The sequence below is a fragment of the Scomber japonicus genome, chromosome 22 (assembly GCF_027409825.1).
Source record: "Scomber japonicus isolate fScoJap1 chromosome 22, fScoJap1.pri, whole genome shotgun sequence".
Classification (NCBI taxonomy): domain Eukaryota; kingdom Metazoa; phylum Chordata; class Actinopteri; order Scombriformes; family Scombridae; genus Scomber; species Scomber japonicus.
Window position 1 is genome coordinate 25,890,198 of NC_070599.1, and position 15,978 is coordinate 25,906,175.

The 15,978-nt window shown below is 38.5% G+C and overlaps 1 protein-coding gene across 1 annotated transcript; it reads left to right on the forward strand.

The window, feature by feature from the left end:
• Positions 1–403: 403 nt before the first annotated feature.
• Positions 404–6,514, forward strand: LOC128383623 (L-amino-acid oxidase-like). Its single transcript, XM_053343218.1, has 7 exons — positions 404–458; positions 1,441–1,664; positions 2,961–3,073; positions 3,701–3,902; positions 4,791–4,859; positions 4,954–5,090; positions 5,722–6,514. Exons 1-7 carry the CDS (start codon positions 404–406, stop codon positions 6,512–6,514), a joined length of 1,593 nt encoding a protein of 530 aa, XP_053199193.1.
• Positions 6,515–15,978: the final 9,464 nt, after the last annotated feature.

Below are 15,978 nucleotides of genomic sequence, written 5' to 3' on the forward strand. Positions count from 1 at the left end.
TACAATATTTAGCTGCATCACTGGCAAGGGCTTTGTGTTTTCTGTCCCTCTCCCTCTCTGCTCCACCTTTCCTAAGAAGTATTTCGTACATAGCACATATAAGAAACTTCCTTCCACTCAAAATATTACACAGCCTATACAAGATGAGATAAAACAGGGTCCTAAATATGGCAAGGGATATCAACCCTTGTAATTATTTGTAAAACTAAATATTGAAATATAAAATGAAAGCAACACACAAGCAATATATTAGTGTAAATTTGCTGTATTTATTATTATCTGTTGCTTTTTGTCACATAACTGTACTATTAAAAACCTGCAAAATGGAAAAAATGAGAAATATCATGAAATTGATATTTGTTCACATTTCCTGACTGTTTCTTTAATTTTTGCCACCAAAGAGATGAAGACCCACTTCTCAACTGAGATGCATCCAAATGCAGTGATGTCGAAATTATGTGAGTATTTTTGCAGCATTTTTATTTTCCTTTATTGACACAAAATAGTGGCGAAAGGGATTCTTTATGAGTCTGAAGAAGTTATTAATAATCTAAAGTCATCAGACTACCCAACCCCTTTTACAGAGTGGTGGAGGCTTGAAGGTTGACGCCCAATTATGTGCTGTGCGTGTAAATGTTGCTGTCTTCAGTTCCTTAATCTTTTTCTGTTTGGACCCAGTGAGGAAATTATCAGTGGACTTCTGCTTTTTCAGCATTAGGGTTTTCATCACCACATGATGAAATGAGGAAAGTACTTTTTGACTGGACATTCACAGGACTAAGTATATAGTATGAATCACATACTGTGAGGAGGAAGATAGTGTATTTCCCAAATAAACACACTCCCTGAACGTTCCTGAAGTTCCTGAACTGCAACTTTTCAGTCTCTTCACTCATTTAAATAATGCACACTGCTGTTCAAATTTAATCACATCATAGAGATTCAGTCAATGTTTGTCAAATATTTACATTTTTTTAGAAGGTAGCATAACATAGCAACGTACATTGCAGCAAAATAAAGCCATTTGGTAGACACAAGATTCTTCATAGTCCAGTCTAGTCTTTGTTCTTTGAGTCTTAGGGTGCACTCACACTAGGCCTGCTTGGCTTGAACCTTGCCGGAGCACGATTGATTATTTTTCAGTTGCAGTGGATATACTGAGTTTATGTTAAGAAAGACTTGCTTTTAATGGAAAAAATCATAATGTTGTTGTTTTTTTCTGAAAATAAACTCTAACCCAATATAAACATCTGTATTGATACCAATATTAAAACCAAGTGAAGTATATATAATAGGTGTAGCACAGGATCGTCGAATAATTGTAATTCAGGCTTTTTTTCACCTCAATTTAACATTATTAGATCTGACTTTGGCTTTGTATGTCTTGATGCAATGTCCCTGTTGAAATAAGTGGTCTGATTTCTCTTTGTGTGTTTCCAGATGTTGTCGGTGTGCTGCTGCTCACATCGTACTACAGCTGCTCTGCTGCTCTCAGCATGAAGGAACAACTGGCTCAATGTTTGGAGGACACAGACTACCCCATGCTGCTGCAGACTGTGAAGTACGGCCTTCAACACATAGACACCTCTCATCATGTGGTTATTGTTGGAGCTGGCATGGCTGGACTGACGGCTGCCAAGTTACTGCATGAGGCGGGACACAAGGTACATGCTGACACTTTAAAGCAGCTCTCATCTATTGTTGGCCACTAGGGGGCAGAAAGATGTTAATAGATGCCACTCAAATGTAAATTTGATGCAGATTTTACAGCAGTCTTATGTCTGAATAAGAACCCATATCTCTGTTTTGCATAAATTCACAAATGCAGTCTTACCAAATGGGACATAAAATTTCCTAATAATAATGCACAAGTCTAAATTCAATGTTGTTACACTCATTTGAAGGCCATAGCAGTAAAACCTGCATGACATGAAATGCCTGGTTATACCCACTGCAATTAATCACTTTCGTCTCTTACACAAAAGGAAAACCAAAAAAGATAACTTTCATGACCGATCAGTCTGTCGTTTTAACGTCAATGTATGCCAGCTCATGGGTGATTTTATGAATATACTGCAAAATGCTGTAGATATAGTACATGTATGGCACTAGTGAGTGAGCGAGGTTGTCAACCAAACACAAATTAATGTGTTATACTTTGCACAATAATTTCTTTACAAATGTAGTTTTGTCTTGCAAGTAATCTTTTTCTGAGCTCAAAATGTTGAAAATGATCAGATCAATCAATCAATCTTTATTTGTATAGCGCCAAATCACAACAAAGTTATTTCAAGGCACTTTACACATAGAGCAGGTTCTAAACTGAACTCTTCAGGTTTTAATTTTAAAGAGACCCAACATTCCCACATGAGCAACAGTGAAGAGAAAAAACTCCCTTTTAACAGGAAGAACCCTCAGAACCAGACTCAGAGTGGGAGAACATCTGCCTGGACCAGTTGGAGTTAAGAGGAGAGAGAGGAAGGAGAGGAGAGAGAGAGAGAGGAGAGAGGAAGAGGAGGAGAGAGAGAGAGGAAGAGGAGGAGAGAGGGGAAGAGGAGGAGAGAGAAGCACATTGACGGTCCGGGACTGGAATCTGTCATCCGGACGTCTACAGGCCCAGATTACCTGTGAGACCAGAAAGCACAGACAACTCCGGGGAAGAAGTTTAGCTTATTGAATGCATTAATAGAACAAGAATGTTAATGGATATAGATGGATGGATAGAGAGATAGAGGGAGGAGGAGAGAGGAGCCCAGTGCATCATGGGAGTCCCCCTGTAGTCTAAGCCTATAGCAGCATAAGCTAAGAGCTCTAAGAGCCATAACTATAAGCTTTATCATAAAGGAAAGTTTTAAGTCTACTCTTAAATGTAGGGAGGGTGTCTCAGACAAATCAGTTTTTTCATTAATGTCTTATTTGACCCATGGCTAACTTATTAGACTTCTATCTGTTTAAACAAGGTAACCATATTGGAGGCCAGTGGTCGAGTTGGAGGCCGAGTAGAGACCTACAGAAATGAAAAACAAGGCTGGTATGCTGAAATGGGAGCCATGAGAATCCCAAGTAATCACCAGTGAGTTTATGGGATTTCTGTACTGTATTATGCAATAACAAACCTTTTTCTCCAATTCGAAATTTACCCCACCACCATCACTTTGTCTTAAATGTGTACATTTTGCCCACAAGAAATATAACTTTTTTTGTTTTGCTACAAGACGAGCATGTATTTGGTTCATAAATGTAATTACACTAATACATGTTTCTGAGTATTCATCCATATTTGATCAGCACTGCCTAGTTTGACAGATTTTAGTTTCTAGAGTAAAAAGTTGAATATTTCCATCTGAACTATAGTGGAGTGGAAGTATTAAATAGCATGAACTGCAAGAACAACTATAAGCATAAGTATAGTACCAAAATGAATGTTATATTTCATTATTGACAATAACTAATAATCAATAGAAAATCCAACACTCTTTGATCTATGTTTTAGAAGTGCATAGTGCCACAGCAATAAACTCTATTAGTAATAGCTAAATATGATTAAGTGATGTGTAGAACAAACATTATTACAGTCTACTTGCTAATGTGTAATTTACATAATTAAAAGTAGAAGCCATATCTCATTGCTCTCATTGCTCATGCTTTCCAACCTTCAGGAGATTTCCGGTCACAAGTTTATCACCTTGTTTCTTAACAGCATTGTCCACTGGTTTGCTAAAGAGCTGGGAGTCAAGATGAATCCATTTATCATGGAGGACATTAACACTTTTTATCTGGTCCATGGACTGCGCAAGCGAACGTACGCTGTGAAAGCAAACCCTGACATCCTGAAGTATCAACTGCGGGAATCTGAGAGGCGGAAGTCAGCCGACGAGCTGCTACAGCAAGCTTTGCAGAAGGTGTGGCTGAATGGAGAAATATTTATATTTATTCTCGGAGTGTCTGATACCAGTAGATGAAAGATTATATCGTAAATTCACATTTAGTCATGCTGGTTTGTTCTTTAGTTTTGACTTTATTTATACATCCCTCTACATGTCATCCATTATTCCATTAACCCTAACCCTTTTTCAGACAGTTTCCAGTTAACATTAATTTGGGAATTTGGAGATCAAAATCTTCTAAGTGGCCAAAAAGTGATTTTTTAAATTTTTTTTAATTTTTCTTTTGGGAAAAGATCACAATTTAAAGCATTTATCCTACACACATGTTGGAATATAATCAATAAAAACCTCTTTAATTAAGAGTAAAATTTGTAACCTATGCATTAAAGACAAAAATCAACCAAATTTAGCCCAGTTTAAACCAAGACGTCCAGGCATATTTTGACACAGAAGTTATCAAAGCAGTGCTTACTGGGTTACTTTATCTCCTGCAATGCCTAAGCAGCCATATCAATAAATCATAAATTTAAAAAAATAAATTTATTTATGTAGCACCAAATTACAACCAAAGTAATCTCAAGGAACTTTACACATAGAGCAGGTCTAGACTGTACTCTTTAAATTCAAATTAAAGAAACCCAACATTCCCACATGAGTAAGCACTTCGAAAAAACTTCCCCATTAAACGGGAAAAAAACCCTCCCTTTTAATGGGAAGAAACCTCAAGCACAACCAAGCTCTCAGTGGGCGACCATCTGCCTCGACCCATACAACACAACATGTCTCAAATCCTAAATGTGCAATAAAATATCAAAAGTCAGTTTTGGGCCTCAACAGACCTGTGATACAGGATGTAGGTGATGTGTGAGTGCATGTTAATATATCAGTTAATTTCTTTGGTAGGTGAAAGATGAAGTGAAGGAACATGGCTGCAAAGCGGCGTTGAAGAAATATGACCACTATTCCTTGAAGGTAAAGCATTAAATCCTATGACGAAAAGTAAAAAGTAATTGTGTCAAGACAATGTGTGTGCCTGACATTATTATTATTATGCTTTGTTTAACAGGAGTATCTGAAGGAAGTAGGTGGTTTGAGTCCAGGAGCGGTGAGGATGATTGGAGACTTACTTAACGAACAAAGCCTCATGCACCTGGCTCTGACTGAGGCGATCTACATCCAGAGTGACGTAAACGACAACACAACGTAAGATTACATGATTTAACATATTTCTGCATTTACATTTATCTCCAAAGATGTTAGAAAATAAGTGTTTTAGTTTGAGATCAGGTCGTACATGACCTAAGATCTAGTTCAACAGGAAACACTAAGAGGGAATCTGATGCTAAAAAGACTGTAAATGTGTCAGATATCACTTGATATGACTAACTCACACTGCTGAAGCTCAATAGAAGCTTCACAACAACGTTTAAGTGATAAATGTAGTAGAAAAGAGAGCTTCAGGGAGAAGTTCAATTCTTGGGTTCCACATCGCTGCACCTCTGGCCAAAAATAGCCAGTTTTGAAAAGGATTCAAAAGGGATCATGTCACATCCTCCCTGAACTTCTGTTTGTGTTTTAGTTTTCTCCTTCCCACCTTAGTTGTGCTCCACTTGTTTTACTCACGTGTGTCCTGTTTGTAATCAGCAGCTAAGTCTGGGTTTTCTGTTCAGTCGATGTTGGATCCTTTGTTTTGGTCGGTTCTGTTCAGCTTGCACTGCTTTGTCCAAGTCTTGTCCTGCAACCTCTTCTCAATCAGCTTTTGGTTTAATACTACAAACAAGACACACTTTTGTGACTACTTTAGTAAGAATAAAAATGTGTCTTTGTTTTGAAGGTATTATGAAGTGACGGGTGGATCAGATCTTCTCCCCAAAGCTTTTCTTTCTGTCCTGGATGTCCCCATCCTCTTAAACTCCAAGGTCAAACACATCAGGCAGTCACATAAAGGTGTAATCGTGTCATACCAGACTGGCAACCAGTTCCCTATGACGGACCTTCATGCTGATGTCGTTCTGGTAACAACCACAGCCAAAGCAGCCCTCTTCATAGACTTTGATCCACCTCTCTCCATCAGAAAGATGGAGGCCCTGAGGGCAGTCCACTACGAAAGCTCCACTAAAATTATCCTCACGTTTCGTGATAAGTTCTGGGAGAACGATGGCATCCGAGGAGGCAAGAGCATCACAGATGGACCTTCTCGTTACATCTACTATCCCAGCCACAGTTTCCATACAAATGAGACCATTGGAGTCCTCCTGGCATCCTACACCTGGTCTGACGACTCCCTCCTCTTCGTGGGTGCGAGCGATGAAGAGCTGAAAGAGCTGGCCCTGAGAGATCTGGCAAAAATCCACGGTGAGCAAGTCTGGGATAAGTGCATCGGAGTCGTAGTGAAGAAGTGGAGCACTGATCCTTACAGCTTGGGCGCCTTTGCTCTCTTCACACCCTACCAACACTTGGAGTACGCTAAGGAGCTCTTCAGGAACGAGGGCAGGGTGCACTTTGCTGGTGAACACACAGCCTTCCCTCACGCTTGGATTGAAACGTCTATGAAATCTGCAATCAGGGCTGCTACAAATATTACCAATGTGGCACACAAAGAGTCAGCTAGAGCACAACACAGATGAGCTATAGGGTCATACATCACATATGTGACTCATGATGGACAGTTTAAATAAAAAGCAGCAGATTGTCTATGATTTAATAATGAATCCATCTACAATCCCAGATGATATTTCATTTTCAAACTTGTGGTCTTCAGCTACAACTAATATTGACTCAAGTGACATCACAAAAGGCCTTCTACTACTACAGGCACACACATACACACGATTGCTGCCGGCGCTTGGTCATTGATGCTTAAATGTCAGCTGAGTTAAGGTGGATCACACACTGTCGCAACAAAGCTTTGTATTTAACGAAATGTTCATATTTTATTTGTCTGTTGCCCATAGCCTTTTGTCTTTATACTGTCTAATGCACTACATTAGAAAAACGGTGAAAAGATAATTTTCATTTGATTGTTACTGTAGTGTGTACTGTAGTGGTCTATTTTTTACCTGGACCTACCTGGTAGGTTATTTTCAAAGAAGGGGAACTGTCATCACTGGTAGTAATGAGTTAACTTTAGCTTACTGACAGCCGCGTCCCTTTATGACCAGGATTTCCCTGTTTTGACAAATAAAAGTCTGGCTTGCCGGTGCATGAATTTGGTCACAAAATTGACTGATAGTCAAGTTTTGGTTCTGATTATGAATGTGAAAGACAATATAAGAATATATATAATAACAAACTAAAGAACTACTACTAACTTTTCTTAACTATTTTGTACACTCGTACTCAAGGCATATAAGCAGCCTAAGACTTATTGATACCAGTAAAGACTGGAGCCTTCTACAGCTAAAGCATATCCTGTATGAGTGCCCCCTTATTAAGTCTATGATTAAACTGTTTTCATGCAACAAGTATGATTATTATTAAAAGTGCTCTATGATTTTTGTCAGCCTATACAACAACATTAAATGCAGCTTTGGCATGTTCAATCCTGATTTAGAGTTTAGAGCTGAGGGACATGTAGCTTCATGTGTTGCATCTGTCAGATGTCAGAAGTAACTTTTGAATCATAATCTTCACAGAAACACCACAGACACCATTTTGATCTTTTTATTTTATTGCAGAATTACAAATGTGTGTTTATAGCAACAGACAGTCCATAATAGTGAACATGCATGACAGATTAGAGAGTAAGTACAGAGAGACAAAGAGTAGGCAAATGTGATGAAAGTGATCAGAAAGTTAAGAGCCATTTCAAAAATATGAATACAGAGCCCAGCTTGACTTAGTGTGAAAAACAAATCTCATTTGTGTGTACAAATGTGAGTTATTCATGGACTTGATCAATATGAGAACATTGCAATTTAAATGTAATCCCTCCTGTGCAAACTACAATTTCTAAGAAAATAACAATAAATAATAAATAACTAATGTTTCATCCACTTGCATGAAATCTAACTTCCTCTGCTACAACTTAACATAAGTTCTAATTTATTGTCTGCAGTCTTATTGAAGGAAAATGTACTTAGAAATGCCTCTGCTCGACTATTTGCTGTAACGGCAACACATCAGTTTTCCTGCTCTGTGTAGAAAGAGCAGAGGTAAGACCAGACCACTGGGCAGAGTAAACCAGGTCCCTGACATCATCAAAGCACATCCACTACTGGAGCTCTGCGGTGACTTGAGGCCCACAGCAAAAGAAAGCATCCCTGCGAACCACAACCACAGCACAGCCATTATGGCCGTGATGGTGTAGAAAGCCCTCTGCTTTGTTTGGTCGACTTGTTCCCTCTCCCCACCCGCCTCCCCCGGGCCCGGTCGAATCAGAACACAGAGGACTGAAAGGCTGCAGAAAGTGACCACACTTAAAAACAAAATAAAAAGGCAAGAAACTAGGATGGTGGGTGTGTCAGGGAAATACAACATTGATATGCCCACCCATACAAAGCACAGCAGCCAAGCACAGCCAATGCTGATGTTTCTGATCCTGACCCCGCCTGTATTTCTCAGGCTCAGGTAGGTGACGGGGTGAACGACAGCCAGGTAGTGCTCCACACAGGTCAGGCAGTGAAAGGATATCTCTCCAGGAAAATAAATAGAGCATAAACACAACCCCACTGACGCCATGACTCGGTTATCAGTGATTGAGCCAGTTAGGTAGACGACGCTCGACCACAAAAAATTGAGCTCAACGGCAGCCATGTGGTAGGTGAAGATGTCAGAGTTGCTCGTTGTTGCGAAGGAGCGTTGCTTCTTCCATTTTTGGTGACCGAAATAGGAGACGAGAATGTTGAGAGGCAGGAGGAGGAGAGTTTTAGTCACTATATAAGCTGTTAAGTTATGCATTACAGCTGTAGTGAAAAAGCAGTGGTTTGACAAACCAAGGGAGGAGTTGGAGGAGGACGAGTTGACTGACATGTCTGTTTGGTGGCCTGAGTTGGAGAGAAGGGACAAAAAAAAGCCAAGTTGAAATAGTGAGAAAAAGTTTCTCCATTTTCAACCTTAAATAAACCTTCATTAAATTAGGTATTGTAGAGGCAGATATCTGTGCATCATAGTGAAATGTGAGAACAACAAGAAAGGCAAAAGGTCAATAGTTTACCAGGTTGGGGATGTCGTAACAAACCTTTTAAGGAGTTGTTTTTACCATATTGAGGAGATAAGGACGTCAACACTTACAAGACAGTTGTTTAGAATTCCAGGAAACCGAATCTTGGCTATTATTCATCCTCCCCAAAGGATTAATAGTTACTTTTCCATGTTATGCCACCATCAGGTCAAAATTTAATTAAGATATTTGATTGAAAAACAAATGAACATGCTTGTAGTTTCTCTTTTTGTGGCTTTGGCTGTGAGGTTCAGTAAGCTAAATACTATACAGTATCTAAATATATATATATATAAAGGTATCAAATATACTATCAAAAATATAAAATAGACATAAAAAAGACAGAATCAGTGAATTTAAGTTGCACAGATAGCAGTAAATGCGAAAAAGGCTGAAAAGGCACAAAAAAGTTGCATATAAAATATAATTGACTAAGTGTGATAGAAAGTTCCTACTGGAGATGAAAAGTCATAAAAAATACATTTAAAATTCATTTATATTTATATTTATAATAAGACAGTAAATCAACAAGCCAAACTAAATAACAAACTGAAATATGTCCTATTTTCTGTGGAGACATTCAGAAGATTCATAATATGAGCGATGTTGATTCAAGCAGAAAAATGGACATGAAGGAATTTAACAATGTGTGCAGTGTAAGAATAAGAAAAATAAGCAAAAATTACAACTAACAACAAGATGTTTATTTTATTTGTCTCCAGTCTAAGGCAAATAAGAAATGAAATTAAAATCCCTGTCGTTTTTATGAATAAAATGTATTAACTGACATTTTTAAAGAACACCCACCTTGTCAGCTGTGTTTGCTCTTGTGCGTCTCCAAACTCACTGACTGCTCTTCACTCTTGATGCTCCAAATATGAGTTAATTATTCTGAGGGTCAGTGATGCTCATGCTTCAGAGTGAGAGGTGCCAGCAGGACTGTGGGGTTGTTTGCATGTTACATAACAAATAAATCACTCAATTGAATACTGCAAATCACAGCAGCAAAGCATATTTTCTTTCCATGTTATACACGGCTGCTTCTGTTTTATTGTCATGATAATAGTTATGGTTTTGTTTGTTTGTATCTAGGGTTATTTTATTAGTATTTTTGTGTTTCTTTCTGGGGGGGCGACCCCAGTACTTGGTCCATCTTGGAAATTTCTTCTTTTTTTATATTAAACCTCAAATATTAAATGTCTGAATGATGTCAACAATGATATTAGGATTATTATTTGCCATAAATAATAGTTATCATTCATTTTCTCTGATGGATAAAGGTTGACAGGATTCAAATGACCTGCAAACAAATGTTGATGTTCATGCAAATTCAAGAGTGCCATGCAGACTGTGTGTACTTATGTGTGATACTCTATTTTTATAACATCTCCGACAGCAGTGAGATGGAAATTTTCTCTCGGCTGCTTCATAGTGACTGTGAAAACAAATTAGTTTAGTATGTGTGACCCCTGCCAGCTGGGACTGAACCATATGAACGATTTGTTTAATGAGTCACTGCACTACTAACAGTACCTGCACGCACATGTTCACGAATATGAAGACATTATAAGGACATGCAAAACTTAACGTAGGTGAATAGATATGTGTGAGTTTGAAGTTCAGACATAGTTCAAATGTTCCAATATTCACTGAGACCTTTTGAGATATAGTCAATGCCTTTTTCAAACCTTTATTTTATGTATGGTCCTCTTCCAATTACAATTTACATTTTCATTTAGCAAACACTTTTATCCAAAGTGACATACATACATGTGACAGTTGATACAACACACAAAGACATTTTAAACTTTTCATTTGGAATCATCAGAATAAACTGCTGTGTCTGGTCCAACTGGCTTGATAGAGAGTATCATCTCATTACCAGTAGTCTAACTGTCATCCCTGCTTATCTCGCTCTAGTCTTACAAACGTCACCTGTTCTAGCACACCTTTAATCATATCCTTAATCAAGCAAAAACCTTTACATCTACATTGTATCTGCTAAAACTACAGTTTCTGGCCTGGCTGACTTGACAGAAAACTTCATCTGATTGCTATGGCCCTGTCACTTTTTTTGTGTTGTTCTTGTCTAATTTTACACTCTAAATTGAGCCACTCATCATCCAGATTCAGTGTTGTGTTTACAGCTTGGTAGTTTTCCTGCCCTGTGTAGAAAAAGCAGAGGTAACACCAGACTGCTGGGCAGATTGAACAAGGCTGTGGATGTCATCATCACATGCAGGACATTGTGGCTCAGTGTTAGTGAAGAGAATATCGCATTGCAAGCAATAGTCCCTCCAAACCTCAAAGACAGCACTCCCATGATGATTAAGATGGTGTAGAAAGCCCTTTGCTTTAATTTGTCAACCTGCATCCTGTCAACACCCACCTCCCCTGGCCGCGGGCGAATCAGAACACAGAGAACAGATAAGCTGCAGAAAGCCATGATGATTAAAAAAGCCAATGTATAGCAGGTACTTGATATGAAGATGTACTGTTCCTGGATGAATAGATGACCCAACCCTCCAAAGCAGAACACCCAAACAGTCACAGTGGCAATGTTTCTGATTGTGACCCCGTGTGTCCGTCTCAGCCTCAAATAGGTGATGGCATGAACAACAGCCAGGTAGCGATCCACACAGGTTAGAACCGGGAACATCATCTGTCCACTCCAGGCTAAAGACTTACTCATAATCCCCATCATCATTGGTTGGTTGACTAATTGGCCATAGCAGTTGAAGACATCTCCTAAGACCCCAATAAGCTCCATGACAGCCATGTTGTAGGTGAAGAAGTCAGAGTGACTGATGATGGTCGCTGTGGAAACAGAGCGCTGTTGTCTCCATCGCTGATGTCCCAGATACAGGACAAAGACAGAGAGAGGGAGGATGACAAGGATGTTGGTCAAACTAATGGTAAGGTGCAGGTAGCTAGTAATGGTGTCATCGAGCAAGGAGGTGTTGGAGGAGGTGATATGATGAGGGAAGGAGCCATTTGCAGGGGACAACATATTAATATGGTGGAGACTTAAAAACAATGAGAGGGACCGAGATGGATGGAAAATAAGATCTAAAAAGAGAGAAAGAAAGATAAATTAGACACAAGAAGCTAATGAAATCAGCTGAGATTTAAAAGCTAAATCACACCACCTTTACTGTTGAAGGGGTTCACATTTTTTTAAGTGAGTCTTAAAACAGTCTGTTGTTCAAGTGGTGGAAAGAGGAAAGAGCACTAGAACATTTTACTGAATAAAAGTGGTGTTACAAATGTTTTGTGTCTAAAACAGTAGAACGCTGGCATATATCTAACCAAAGGTAAATGTCACTAATGGAGGATTCACCATGATTGTTTTAAGTGGTGCAGTGCATTAAATCAGTAATTAATCAATAATAGCTTGGTAATCATTAAGGTCCCTTCTTTCGTTTCGTCTTCATTTCAACAAGTACATTAAAGATGGCTTTTATTACAGTAACAAGAGTAACTGTAATTTCAAAATCATCCATAACTGTATGTAATAAATGGATTTGGTGTGGCTGACAAGATCTTACCTTTTTACTCAGCTTATAACTGCGACTATTGATACTTTGTGTTGTACCCAATTAAAAATATGTGGTCAAATGAAAATAATCATAAAGACAACAAATAATATGAAATAAAAAACTATAAAAGTATGTTAAATATGAATGATTGCAACATCGTTAGGTTTTCAGTTGATGAAAGCACTTCATAACTTTTTTCCTCCACATGGTATTAGATCATTGTCTAACAGACTGTTTTTAGGTTTAACAAACAAACTGAATAACACATTTATAACTAAAACCATGTTAAAGTTATTACAAAACATCCACCGATGTACCACTACCTACCTGGTATCGGTTATTCCTGAACTGTGTCTCAAAACTCAGCTGGACCCAAATGCAGAGACTGAGGAACCGTCTTTTTTCTGGGATTTACAGACAAAACCCAAACTGTCTGAGCTGAGCAGAACCAACAGGACAGACGGGGCTAAACTGAACAAAGACTGAACTGACAACTGGACTTGAATACAAATTAAATTAATCACACAACAAGGTACAGGTGACAGAACACAAGGGCATGCTGGGAGCTGATAGGCTGGGCAAGGTGTTGGCCCGATCCCAAACCACTCCCTAGCCACTACCAATTCACTACCATGTATCTCCAAATCAAGTAACTCTTGTAGCTTCAACAGAAGGGGGAGGGTGTAAATGGACGGCCAAATTATGGGACACCTTTGGCGCAGGATTAAGGTTAGGGTTAGCCGTTTGTATACTACTTGTCTACTTGTCTTTTCCTGTGAACACATAACGTCTAAAATGATGAGAATAAGATATAAGATAACATTGACTTGTTTTATTTTTTATGTAGGCTGTGCATGCATACAGGCATTTGTGAGTTTGTCATAAATCAAGCGACCTCAGGTACAAAATGATATTCTCCTTACTTTTGTTTTATCTTTTTTCCATCACACATTCTGATATTTTGTCTGGGACTGTGAAGTTCGCATGACGAAAACAAAGGTGCGTGTACTTGGCAAACTCAAAAGCAGGCGGGGAGCTCTGGTCCTCTGAAATCAGGGGAGTAACTTAGAATTGCATTCTAGCAAAAGGCCACCAGGGGGCGACCGTCTCTATACAAGTCAATGGATAATTCACCAACTTCACACTTGATTTCTAACCTCAGTAAACGTTTTCAAAATGTGTTTATGGTCTCAATCGCTAGTTTAAAGCCTTCTTCAATGCAGTATGATGTTCATTTGGGACATTTTGGCCTCCCTGATTTTATATTTGACGATAAAGCAGGGTATGCATTAGGGGCGTGGCTACGTCCTGATTGACAGGTTGATTGCACAATGTCCTCGAGATCAAGCCCTCGCAAGCATAGCAACCTCCCTGCTCTGCCCATGGCTCCGCCCATGGCCATATAAGTAGAATCCGTGTTTTTATTTTTCCCAGCATGAACCTAAAATTTTCAAGATGGCGCTGCCCAGATTCAAAACTATTGGCTTCCGAGCAGCAGTCCACAAACCAATGGGTGACGTCACGGATGTTACATCCATTTCTTTTATACAGTCTATGGTCAAAAGATGGAACTCTTATATTTGTGTGTTATTTCCTCAATTCTCTTGTTTGCACATGTGCTTCCTGTTAGCCTGTACTGATGCAGACTATTTGAGGGTTTCACTTAAACTCCACACTAATTTGACCGGGATGACCCTCAATATGACGAACATCCACATGAATGCGTAAACGAAGGGGCCGATTAGGGATTGTATTTATGACGGTTTCAGTGGAGCAGTGGTTAGTAAGTGTATATTTGTACTACTTACACATTCAGTCGGTCCGTTGGTGTCTGTCAGGCTTTTTCTTTTAGTTTAATTACATCAGACTTATTTCTCTTAATATGTGTCACCTCCTCATTAGTTTCCATCAGAAGTTGTTGCTCACTTGGTAAGAGGTGTGCAGCACGCGTTTTTTCCATGTCTGCGTCAGTGAATCCATGATCAATCGAGTGGTCTATGTAAGAAAGCGGTGAACATACACGTATCTGAATTACTCAGACCGGGCTTGACAATTTTGCAGATCTTAATCGTGGATTGGCAAACGTGCAACAGATTAAACCAGGATGCACTGATGAGACTTTGTCGAGCCTCGCTTTAGCCCTCTGAAATCTCTTCAAAATATTATACCAAACAAGGGATTTGTAGCAAAACCAATTAACAAATGAATTACTGTCAATTTCTTCCTTATAATAATGAAGCTGTACACAATTATAGTTATTAGGACTTTAATGTGTGAAAACATGTTGGCAACAGTATTAATATTACAAACACTGATATGATGATAGTTTCCAAATGTTGGTCAAAACCTTCATCAAGACCTTTTCAGAATTTCCCTATACTTTATATGTCCACATTAGCTATTATGACCCATTTCTTGTTTTTCATCAGAGACTTCAAACTAACTTTATTTTCATCTGGGTTTCCTCCCATTACATATTCTTATATACTTCTATAAAATCTCATATATAAATGACTGTGGAAAACAATTTAATATAGGAAATGAAGCAGACTAGGCAAAACTTCATCAGTAGTATACAGACCTGGCTTTAATGAAAGATGCTAAATCAAATAAATAGAATTAAATATATTTTCAGACATAAGTTATTCATTCAACATTTCAGTCTATATATGCATCCATATTTATGCATCTACAGTCTAAACACTTTGTAAAAAATAAAAGTTGCAAACAAACCATGTATCTATTTATATAGAATATATGCAGACAAGGTAATGATCTTAAACAACTTATTTATGCATACATACATACCTACATACTAGATTTGGACTATTTCATTTAAAACACAGATAGAAAACTTTTCAATCTACCAGTCTGTACAGATTACAATGATAGGTAAGATTTAACATTTGACACATACACATCATATGTACAAAAGAATAACAGACTGCAATTATCTTATAATGTTTTCTTTGTTCCTCTTCATTCTTCCTGCCACTTTTCAGCATGTTATTTCTCTCCATGCACATATTAATTGGCAGGATGCTTAAACCAATTCATTTTATAACTGTATTTTAGTGTCGTCCTTATACATAGAGTATGACCTGCCTTTGTTAAAGATATAAAACAAAAAGCTGATTTAAATAAAATTTAATTTGGCATGGTTTGGGCTGTAGGAGAGAGATTTTGGGCAGAGCTGGCTCAGCAGGAGCAACGTCAGGTGAGTTGATTAGCTCAGCTGCAGTGAGTTGACTAATCAGAGCTGTGCAGAAGGAGCGTCTAAGGCCATGTAGATGAAAACCTTTCTGAAAACGATATGGTGTTTACCATGTTAATAGACAGTAGCAGCAATCTGTGCCACATTTGGGCTTCATGATTGGACTTCATAAGGATC